Source organism: Ammospiza nelsoni, chromosome 1, assembly GCF_027579445.1.
Source record: "Ammospiza nelsoni isolate bAmmNel1 chromosome 1, bAmmNel1.pri, whole genome shotgun sequence".
NCBI lineage: Eukaryota > Metazoa > Chordata > Aves > Passeriformes > Passerellidae > Ammospiza > Ammospiza nelsoni.
The window spans coordinates 5,732,164-5,744,232 of record NC_080633.1 but is presented as its reverse complement, the minus strand read 5'-3'; the positions used below and the strand labels follow the sequence as shown (position 1 = coordinate 5,744,232).

The 12,069-nt window shown below is 34.9% G+C and overlaps 1 protein-coding gene across 1 annotated transcript in view; it reads right to left on the bottom strand.

The window, feature by feature from the left end:
• Positions 1–12,069, bottom strand: part of LOC132079980 (sodium channel protein type 5 subunit alpha-like) — a 37,404-nt gene that overhangs the window by 16,116 nt on the left and 9,219 nt on the right. Inside the window, exons 7-16 of the mRNA XM_059482959.1 lie at positions 10,653–10,744; positions 9,602–9,814; positions 8,945–9,008; positions 8,190–8,334; positions 6,811–7,005; positions 5,553–5,744; positions 1,882–1,984; positions 1,285–1,517; positions 1,009–1,161; positions 358–711 (exon numbers count right to left, since the gene is read on the bottom strand). Of these exons, the coding sequence (XP_059338942.1) occupies positions 358–711; positions 1,009–1,161; positions 1,285–1,517; positions 1,882–1,984; positions 5,553–5,744; positions 6,811–7,005; positions 8,190–8,334; positions 8,945–9,008; positions 9,602–9,814; positions 10,653–10,744 (1,744 nt within the window). The remainder of the gene's footprint in view (positions 1–357; positions 712–1,008; positions 1,162–1,284; positions 1,518–1,881; positions 1,985–5,552; positions 5,745–6,810; positions 7,006–8,189; positions 8,335–8,944; positions 9,009–9,601; positions 9,815–10,652; positions 10,745–12,069) is intronic.

Genomic DNA, 12,069 nt, shown 5'->3' with positions numbered 1-12,069 from the left:
ACATAGGGGCAATGTGTTAAGCATTAAAAGAACTCAATGAGCTCAGAACTCATCAAAAGAACTCAGTTTGGTGATTTGGTTCCATCAACACAAAAGATGAAGACATCTGACACCAAATTATGATAAGCTCTACGCTTCTATACTGTGGCTAGAAGGAATAATTTTATTTTGCTTCTATGTCTTGTGTGAGAAAGAGAAAGAAAGGGGAAAAGGAAAAAAAGAGACAGAACAAAACTATGTCAAGTGACACGCAGAAAAGAGAATAAAGTGAATACTTTTCAAAGAGTTAAGTTTTCCTCCAAAGAAAAAAGTAACTGGATGCATTCAGTAGGGACTGAAAATGGACTTGAAACTCACCACAAGGTTTCCTAGCACCAGGACGAGCAAGAAAATGGTGACACATTTCCTTTTTCCAGCCACTTCCATGCATTCCCACATAGTTTCAATCCATTCTCCACATAATATTCGGAATATAATGAGGATTGAATGACTAAAATCCATCATATGCCAGCGTAATTTGCAACTGGAGCTTATTTTACAGGCATTTTTGCTATAATCACTGCTCAAAATCTGAATTCCTACTATAGCAAAAATAAATATAGTGATTGCCAAAACCAGAGTGAGGTTACTCAGTGCACCAAACGAGTGTAGAATTATTTTCATAAGAGTGTTTAAGGCTGGCCAGGACTTTGCCAATTTGAAGATCCTGAGCTGTAAATAAAACACAGGGGAAAATAAAGTTAAAACAGCCCAGATAGCACAGCACACAAGAAAGCCAGACCCCACATTAACCATGATGTCTTTACTGCAGTAATATCACTATTTTTTCCCCAAAGAAAGCCTTTTAATTGTTTTGATGCAATTAAAATCACTCCAATTAAAAGCTCATGTTTTTTTACCAATAAAGAAAACAGATTTAACATATTCATCAGTAAAATAATATGAGGGTATTTCACTATACAACACATGTACTTTTAAAAAAATAATTTTTTTTAAATAAATAATTACCAGCCTGAAAGGTGACAGTTTTGTTCCAAAGCTTGCTAGGCCAATCAAAACAACCAAGCTATCAAAAACATTCCACTTTTCCTGGAAATAGTAGTAAGGATCTAGAGCAATGATTTTCAAGATCATTTCTGCAGTAAAAATCAGGGTGAAGATCTGGAAAGACAAAAATGAATTTCAGAAAAAAAGTCACCGAACAAGTCTGTCTCTTCATGGGAGTGTCCCAGTATGAATACAGGGTTATAACTGAATTTTTCATCTAATACAGACTTAACTTACCTTGTCACTCAGAGAAATCATCAATCGTTGGTTTGCTCCTTCCATGCCAGGGTGCTCCATAGCCAGGAACAAGGTATTCAAGATAATGCAAACCACGATGAAGAGATCAGCAAATGGATTAAAAATTACCAATTTCATCTTCTCTTTGACTGCTCTCCAGAATGGACAACAATTCCAAATTAGATACTTTTGAGGGAAATTTTTCCAAAATGTAGGACAGTTCAGTTTTGACTCTGTCAGACAAAGAGGGAAAGTGACATATGAATAATCCTTTGTAGAATATCACAGAATGAAGAAAAAGACAATAATTCATTAAAAGGATTGAAAAGTCAATCTCACATGAGCAGAATGATATCATAGAAAAAAATTGTTTTCCTCATTCTGCACAAACTAATCACAGACTAATAAAGGTGAGGCAAAATTTACCCTTGGTAATTGCGAGTTACAGGAGATATGAGAACATTTCTTTTACTGAAATTTACATTTTGGCAGCATAATTTCCCCTAGTGGCTTTGAAAAGAATGGTGTTTGTGACAGTTTGATCTCTCAGGTCAAGTTACACCATCACCACAGGAAAAAGAGGAAATAATGACTTACTTGAATTATCTGTAAGAATTGTGGCTGCACTCATTAACCTCTGTCTTCGGACAGGATCATTGATAGCATCCATTGAGACCTCATAGTCCAGCAGGATCTGCCTCTTTGGTCAGAAAGACAGCAGAAGATGAAGATGTAATAATTACAACACAAATATTTCAGGGGAACATGAAGATGTAATAATTATAATACAAATATTACAATACTTGCAATACAAAAATTATATCCAGCAGGAGATAAATATACCTTTTCGAATATACATTATAGCAAAGCTTTTACTTGCTGAAAGAATGTAAAACAAAAAAAAAAAAACAACAGATGTTTGAAGACAAAGAACATGTCATCAAAAGCAGCACAATATTTCAAGAATTTTTTTCTTTCTGAAGATATTTAATTAGCAGTTATGTTTCCATTATAAAAGAATGACAGAAACTTTAACAGGGGGCAAGGGAAGATAATCAATCTGTCTTTTCCAGTGAATGATAAAAACAACAGACAAAAAGAACACTGACCATCAGTTTGAATAAACTATTTGCTATTTAACTATGAACTACTGATTATTAATAAACAATCGTGTATTAATATGAAAAATAGTCACATAGTTAATACAAATTATTGGGATTTTTAGCCCTATTAAGCATATCAAGATCTAAATAATATTGAACTGCCTAAAACCAGGAATGGGACTACTTTTGTTTTCATTAGAACTACCAGATGACAAGGAACCTGACAGCCAGGGAGTGGACAGACTGACCACATCACAATGCACTGTATTTTAGAATTCTCTCTCAACACAACTGCATTTGCATAATTTTCTTCTTTGGGAAGGATAAATGCATAAGAATATATCATAATGTTACCTCAAACTCCTATGATATTATGATTTTTATAAACTTATTCCATAAAACTGTTATTCAGGGAATGTGACTGATATCCTCGGCCTTAAAAGTTTAATAACAATTATTTCTTTTTTCACTCTGATATTTTAATGAAAATCTAAGCAAAGCTTAGCTGATAGAGCTATCAGAGAACAAACCTATAAAATGAATTGATAGTACAGTGCTAAAATGCTCATTTTCCCCTCTGTTATTTCTTTCCAATCCAAAAGGCTCCAAAGACTCTTGTAATCATGGCCAGTGCAAGTCACCCTTCATTCTTTTCTCTAAGATTTCGTGTGTCAGAAAACAGAAACCCAGAATAATTTGTGTGTCAGCCTGACTAAAGTTCTCTGTCTTCTTGTTGAAATTCACAGCTGTTAAGGAACCTCAGAGTTGTGGTTTTGGAAAGGACAAGGACATTCGCCCACACTGAACTGGTTACTGCTGCTCATTGATCTTTAGCTGAAGGAAATAATTGGGCATGAGAAGTCCTCTGACAAATTGGGATTTAAAATAGGGATGTACATTAGAGAAATAATGTTTATAAACTCATTCTGTCCTACCAAAAATCTTCTACCCAATGTGATTTTTAGCATCTTTAGCTTCTTATTGTGATGAAAGTAGAGAGGACATTGTTTGAGGAGTCCTCAAACAGCAGAGCTTGTACTACCAGTAGTTGTCATAGCATGGAATAAACTGCCATGTGTGTTGCAGATTATTATTATTTGATTAAAGGCAAAAATCTGCATTGGAGAAACTCACAGTGCTTGGATCATGCTTTAGGTTTTCCTAGAGATCTTCAGAACTTTGTCATTCCATGGACATAAAGAGGGGAAGGGACATTGGAAAAGTCTGAAGATGTTATTTCTGAGATATAAAAATCCAGATTACATTTGGCATCCATCTGTGCAGACCTTGCAGCCTTGCAGAAGTAAGGTCTAGCAAATAATCCAAATTTATCTCCTCTCATACATCTCCTGCAGCACAGCCACAGACTTAGAAGACTTAAGTTAAATAGAAATAAACAGCCATAAAAGCGATTTTTATACTTACAGAAGATATGACACCTATTATGAAATATTTTTTTTTCTAAATAGGTACAACAAAACACTACCATGGGCTGTGACACAGCATTTCCTTTAAGTGCAGTAGAACCAAACTAGGTCACAAAATTGAATTATATTCTTAACACAGCAGGGGTTTTGACACTACAAGAAGCAAATGCTTTACTAAAGGAGATGACAGGTGGCTGCCAAGTGGGTGATTTGGATTCCTTCAGCTCAAATATAGAATTTATTATAGCTGGGATTATCGAATTTAGAAGAAATTCTGACCATGATGACTGTCAGAATGAGAATTTAATCAATTTTAGCTAGGATTATATGTCTGAGAAAGGCTCCCCTTCAAGAATACTTTTCAAACAAACCAAAGTTGGAACATTATTTCTTAGTTCTGCTATGGGAAAATTTTCTTTTTCAGCGAGATGGGTGGAACAATTCTGATGTTCTCTCAGAAGCAAAAGAGAATCTGTCACAGGATGAAACCAGTATAAGGGCATTAGAAGCTTTCTTTTTAGATATTGTTGAAAAGAGTTAAGTAATATGGATAAGTACCTGAGAATTATTTTGAAAGATACAGCTCAAGATTAAAATATCTAAATAAAGGTATCTAAATTAAGATGTTGACAAAGAGCCAGAGAAAGAATAAAGTTGGGATGGTCTTCTAAAAGATACAGTATTTTGTCAGTGGCAAAGGTACTGTGGGAAAAAAATCTCCAAAATTAAGCAAAGAAAGAATAATGAGTCTTAATAGAAGTTTCTTAATGGACTTAAATATGAGTGGTCAGCAGAGGAGCCAGGAATCACTGCTGTAAACAAGATGTGAAACAATATGTGTGGGATTTAGCCTAATGTTTTAGATATCCATGCTTAATTTTTCCTGTGTGCAATGCATTTAAAATCCCAGTATATGGGACACATATGTTTCTGATAAGTTTGATTCACATAAATAAATGTTTCTGAAGCCATTTGAGATGGACTATTGAGACATTTGGTAGTTGAGACATCCACAGCAGCAGGCATGGCACACAACATCTGTGCCCTTCCATAGAGGAGGTGAAAGCCAAGTAAGACACTAGAAAAGGTCTAATGTCACTAGGTATCAATTTGTGACCTGAAAAATTGTATCTCCACTTGACTCTGGGAGTTTAGAACCTAGAACACATGTAGAAACCTTAAAAACCCCAAAAATCCAAAAATTCAAACCCTGGACAGAATCTAGTTGCCTAAATGTAGAGATTTAGCAACATTTGAGATGCTGTAAGGTTTATGAGATACCCACAAAGTGCTGGAAGATGTGCCACAGATAATAAGGATATCTAGAACATGCACCATATGCAAGAGCATCTAAACTGGCACCAGATGCTTAAAGTCAGCAAGTGAATCACACCCCAAAGATCAGAAACCTTCATCCTGAACTAAACCCTCTCCTAAATATTTAGGTCAGAGAATGAGCTGTCTGTAGAAAAGAATAATAATTTTAAAAATAAAATTGAAAAAAATACTTAGATCTTTATGAAAACTCTTAAATTTAAGAATTTTATACATTTATTTCTGCAGCACAAACAGAGATGTTGACAGAGCACAGGTCTATGATGTGCCACAAGTGACAGCCACTTCCAACTTCCCTCTCAGGTGCAGGTAATGCTGGCTCCCTCTGCTCCCAAAATCTCTTCCTTGAATTTTCATATCACATGCAAATCTAATGAATGTATTTTCTTCTTCAAATACTTACAAGCTTCTTGTGGCAGCGATCAGGCTGTGAACGAAATATTTGCTCCTCCTTTTCCTGGTCATCTGAAATTAAGTTTTGTCTTGAAGTAGGTGTTTCTTTATTACTCTCTTTTCCTTCTGAATTTTTCAAGTCAGCAACTGGCATTTCAGATGCAGTATGCAAGGCCTTACTGCTTTCTTCCACAGCCAACATCTGTAACAAGAAAAGCAGAATATTTGTCTGTTAATTCAAGGCAAATAGCAATGCATGGACTAGGATCATATACATGTACTTATTATGATATCTGAATTATTTGCACTGACGATTCCTAGGTTTCAAATGTTAAATTGCCATCAAAAGGCAGGAGTACAAAATGCTATTCACAATTCTGAAAGACAAAGCAGGGTTACCTGTGAGCTACTCTAATTAAAGTCTGCCCTTGTCACTTTAAATATTGTATTTTGTATCTGAGGGCTTATCCTTTCACTTTCCGTTTCTTGATTTGAAAAGGACCTTGAGTCCAAGACAGCAGAAGACTAAGGGCTCAAACTAGATCCTAAAATGTTAAATTTTCCTAAATCCTAATCCTGTAGAAAGAAAAATAGAAAGAAGGAAAAAGAAAAACAGAAGGAAGAAAAGCCTAAGCAAAGCCTGTCAAGGTGGAATATCAGACACAGAAATATTACAGAGCTGTCAACAACTGTAGAGGAGGAACTTCTGGAAACTTTTTGAACTATTTTGGTAAAATGGTGATGCCTAACACTTCAGTGATGAAATTTGATAGTTGCTAGAGAATATTTGCTTGTCCTCTTACAAGTCTGACTTTACCAACTGCTAGCAGAAGATCAGGGATATCTTTTTTTTAAGGTAGAAGATAAAATGTGTCCACTCATGCTTCCTTCCTGCAGTAATATCAGGAAGGGATACCCAGAGAAAGGGATTTTTGGGCACAGCAATAATGGTACTGTACAACAACAGGACAAACTATGGAGTGCAGCATTCATGGAATGTCATAAAAATTACTTTCTTGCCAGAAAGCCATTTCTGTACAATGTCAGGTCTGCAAATCCTAAAACTTAGTATATTTTAACTTGCTTCTATGATGGGGTTTTGTATAACATATATGTACATGCATACGTACATTTATAAAGACATAAAGAGAAATGGAGTGTCAGAAAGTATTTTAAGAAGCCCATGTTTAATTCAAAACATCATTTCCCTAATTCACAAACAGAAAAAAACAAAAGGAACTACAGATCATATATGATAATTTACAAACCTGTTCCTTCTCTATAATTTGTCTGGCATCCTGAAGCATTTTTTCTTTTGCCTCTGTTTCAGCACGTGTTGCTCTGTTTTCCTCTTCATATGCCATGGTTACCACAGCCAAGATCAGATTGAAGAGATAAAATGAGCAAAAGAAGATGACTGCCATAAAAAAAAAGATGCAGGACACTCCAGAGGTACGGATGGTCTGTGAGGAAAAGGGAAAGGTGGTAATAAATTCCAAACAAACTAATATTTACAAAGCAATTTCAAAATAAATGTAAACAATTTATTTTTCTATGCAATAGAAAAGGTTAATGTATTACAGTGTTTTCAATGAAAAACATTAGGATCTGCTTCTGGTCTAAGTCATACATAAAAATGTCACATACTGCAGAAAAGAATTAACAAATTAAAATGAAATCAAATATCTTCCAGCAAATCAGGCAAATGATCAACAGAGTTTAAGCTATGAGAAGACAAATTCATCTGTAAAGACATAAACAGGTGACTGTAGAAGACATTAATGAAACTCAGTAATAAAGATGAAAGCTAGAATTACTATAAAATCATGAAAGATGTTTTAATTGCAGAATCAGAGGCAACATTTAGACTGATTATCTTATATTTTTTTTAATGGTAGCAGAGGAGATGGTTCAAAACTAAGCTCCGAGACATTAAAAACTAAAAGTAACATGATCTTCAAAGGGCAAAAGATGTTGCATCCATTTAAAAAAGTCACAGCTAATAAAGGCTGATGGAAAAAAGATTTAAAATGGTGCAATATGAAAGGTACAGAATAAGGCAGAGAGTATTGTTCCTGTGTGGCAAAGGTACTGTATAGATATAAGGGATCCAGGAAGTTCTCTACAGGTATTTTTACATCATTTTTTCAAAAAAACACAGAATTGAAAAGTTACATTCTACTCTCAGAATCAAAATATAAAGTCCCCAGTTTTTTTAGTACCATGTTGTCAAAAATGAAAGTGTGTACGTTGAGCCAAAAGGTTTGGTGAGGAGTCAGCATTTCAAAGGAAGACGAACAGAGAACGTGACAAATCCTCACATTCCCTGCAGTAGCAGGGAGCTCCCTGGCTGGGTCTGCTCCATATCTCAGTCCTTTGGTGGTTACACACAAATATTTAACTCTTACGTAGCTCTTAACCACCTGAGAGTGTTCTCCAACAAAACTATGAGCATTCACATCAGGGTTGCTGCCACCCAACATCACTTGCATAAGGTGCTACAGCTCAGTCACTTGACTCTATTTCCTTAATACTTACATTGATTTTAGAAGAAATTTGGTGTCAGTAATGTTAAAACCAATACAGACTTTTCTAGTGGACATAAAGCTCTGATTTGCACATCTAAAGTCATTCCAGCAGTACCCACTTGTCTGTACAGACGCTCCCAGTTGTCCTGGGTCATCAGCCGGAACACAGAGAGGAAGGCCCAGCCAAAGTGGTCAAAACTTGTATAACCAAAGTCAGGATTTTTCCCAATCTTCTCACAGGTATAGTTCTCTGGACACCCACTTCTAACCACAAAAGAAATGTTAAACAATACTTATGTGGAGATTCAGTTGAATCTGAATGCAACTAATACACGGCGACAAATAAAGATTTGTTCAGTTTGTCTGAAAAGAGGTTTCATTATTCCCCAAAATATTCCTGCCAGAAGGGCTGATTCATATCTGACCATCCCAGAAAACCATTTATCTAGTAAAGAAAACTAGACAGAAACCTTAGTTTGGGACTAGACAAAAACTCTTATTGATGTGGGATATGTCCTAACAAATACAGAGAGTGGGGGAAAATGGAAATGCCTTTATTTTTAAATAATTCACTAAGATGAGGAGAGGAGAATTTATTAATATCTAAAAGTCTTTAGTGATCTGTTCTCCTTCTCATTTTTATCATTCTACCTTATCATTATACTCCCAGTAGTTAGCAACAAAGTACATATAAAATTGGCTGCATTCTTGTTCTTCATCCTTTTTCTGGTGTGAAATATGTGGTTTTTAACACATCTGTTGATCCATTTCTTTCTCCTGAAAAATCATCACCATTCTTTTAGACCAAAAATAAAACCATAGTTCATCTGGGGGAAAAAATGAAGGAAGTACTAAAAGTGCTTTGTTCACTTACTTGTTACCTCCACTGTACTCACACAGCAATATTTCAGAAGTGTCTTTCAATCTGAAGCATTGGTCTAATATTAAAAAAAAATGAAAGAATCATAAAATTAGAAGTTTTCAGTTTCTACAGCTTTCTGACAGTAAACCAAATATCACTACACTTTATAAACACTGGTGGATCAAACCTCTGTGAAAGATCCTTTCTCAACAGGACTGATTCTCAGCAGATCTGTCTCTCTGGCAATTTAAAATAAACAGTAACAATTTGCTGCACAACTAACAATGTAAAATTCTATTTGATCTTTGGCAAAAATAAGAATCTCTATGTAAAGTAAATAAAATCCATTAATTACAGAGTAAGTGATGGAAAAAATCATTCTCTGTGCAGTAACCCTAAAATTAATATCCCTGTGCAATGCACAGATAAGGAAGAAAATGCTTGTAGAAAACTCAGTCCCTCCCTCCCACAGATTGCTGATCTTTCTCCAAATCCAAGATTCACTAATCTCATATTCAGTTGTCCTAGAGACTTCATATTACTACTTGTGCAAATGGAAGGACAAACCTTCTTGGCAGAAATACATTCAACTATACATTAACATGTCTGTGAAAAATCAATACATACATAGGAAGATACACAGATTATGTAAAGAGAGAAAAGAAAAACATTTACCTGCATCATTTGGTACATATATCTTGGCCTCCTTGCATAATGAGTCATTGTACTGAGTTTTATCGAGGATACATTTGGATTTTAAATTGCCCATAAAGAGCTGAAGGCCTATTAGTGCAAATATACTCAAGCAAAATACAGTCAGGATCAGCACATCCAAGAGCTTCCTAACAGACTCAACAAGTGAATTTACAATGACTTTCAGACCTAGGAAAATAAGATCCAATAACATAGAATGTCAGAAAAGGAATGTAATGATGCTCCTATATGACAAGTCATGACAGATGCAGGTTTGTTAAAGACAAAGTATTGATGTGTGGCTTTTGCACTAAAATTAAACACCTTCAATGCTTCATTAATGCTATAATTTCATAAAAAATCAAAATATATTTACAATTACATGGAAATGATAAAGTTAATATATGTTATGACCATGAGAGATACTGTAATTTATAGATTTTTCAAGCCAATTTCTGCAGTTGGACTCTGAAGTCATCCTTGGTACCCTAATTAAGGACACAACTTACAAAAAATATTGAATTCTGGATGGCATATACAACACACTGTCCAAAGTATTACATACAATCAAGAGAGTGGCTGTGGTCAGTAAGGAAACAAATTAAAGTTTCTCAAAATGTAAAATCAACATTCTGGGAAATAAACCAGACAAGGATTAGCTAATGAGGAAGAAAATGAAACCAGAAATATGGTGGTTTAGGTATATTATGTTAAGAAAACATATTACATACAGTGGGTTGCTCCAGGAAGACAAATTAAAGAGACAAAGGCACTGGGCTAAATATAAATGTACATCAGTAATGGGATAAAAAAATAATAAAATAATAATGCAGAATATAAATTTGCCTTTGTCATTTGAAGGAAAAATGATTTAAAAAATTGTTTGGATGCTGCTGAGGGTGCAAAACAGTCACACCTTGGGGTCACAAAAAGTGACCAGAGAACTGGAAGATAAAAACAGGAGTGGAATTAGAATTTGCCTTCTGGTGAAGCAGAGAGAAAATCAGTAAGGTGTGTTGTTCCTTACCTGGTATTACTGAAATAGCTTTCAAAGTCCTCAGTACTCTGAAAGTTCGAAGAACTGAGACATTGCCAACACTATGAGATGCAGCCAGGTACCTGCAAAATTAACCCACACTCAACTGAATGACCAAGATGGAGCTTTTCAAAGCATTTTCTTATGGAGCAGGCAGTAATGAATTCACTGCATAAAATGCATCCTAAGATACATGCCTAAAATTAGGAATCTAATTCAATTTCTAGGCATGGATTAAAGCAGTGGGGCTTTGGAGCAGTGCCTCTGAAAATAAATACAGTAGGTTCCTACTTTGGGTGGATTTGGATGCTGTAACCTTGGAAGATTTATCCATCAAAATGTCAAATAAATATAAAACTGCCAATGTCATAACCACACTCTTATACTCAGACTTCTCTCATCAAAATACATATTGAAGCTATCTCAAAACAAAATACACGCAACAGAAGGAAGTTGAGCAACAGTAGATTTATAATGTGTTTATTCTGTACCACATGGGGCTCTCTAACCTTAAACAGTCAGTGAGAACTTGAGTATTGCAACTTGTTTCAATTTTAACATTTCAACAATTAGAAAATTTCATCAAATCAGTATTTTAAAGCATTGCATAGTCTATACAGCCCTTTAACATGTTATCACAAATTTTCTAAGACTTCTTTATGTCAGATAGGATATGAATTGTGACTCATCTCATGACAAGCTCATAACTGGTAACAGAATTCCTTAAAAAATAAAGTCTCAATAAAAAAATCTGAGACAAAAATGGTTGAAAAGGCAACCTCCCCCTCAAAGCACGACTTTGTCAGCAGCAGATCAGAGCACATTGGCTTTGCCTAGTCTTGAATAATTAAGACTGAATAATTATCAAGTACCCTAAGCAATATTTACACTTGAGTTAGCAGGTGATCTCATTTCTAAATAGTTTTCTTTGTTGTACTATAAGTCATGGAAAAAAAACAGGTGGAGGTACTATATTGTAAAATTGAACATTAATTAATTAGGGATGCAGGTAGGGAAAAAGGACCATAAATTAAATTTTTTATGCTGTTTTTATGCTGTAAATTTTTTACCTGTTGGACTGTCTTGTAATAATTGCAACTATGAGTAACTATCTAGTGATAGATGCTGATGATCAACAGTGTTCAAGCTCCTTAGGAATTCATTATTACCCATAAGAATAATAGTTCATATAAATATTGATGTGTGTGATGACACATGGGTACATATCATCTATTACTTACAAATGAGGAAAAACCTACCTGTAGTGCTACAAACTACTCCCTTCTTTTTTATTCTGCCACCTGAAAACTTCATTTGGTGCCTTTAGCTCTCATTGTAGGAAGAAAAATATTATTTATTCTCTTTTTGTCTCTGTGCTGTACACTTCAACTGTGTTCCTGCTCTGCAA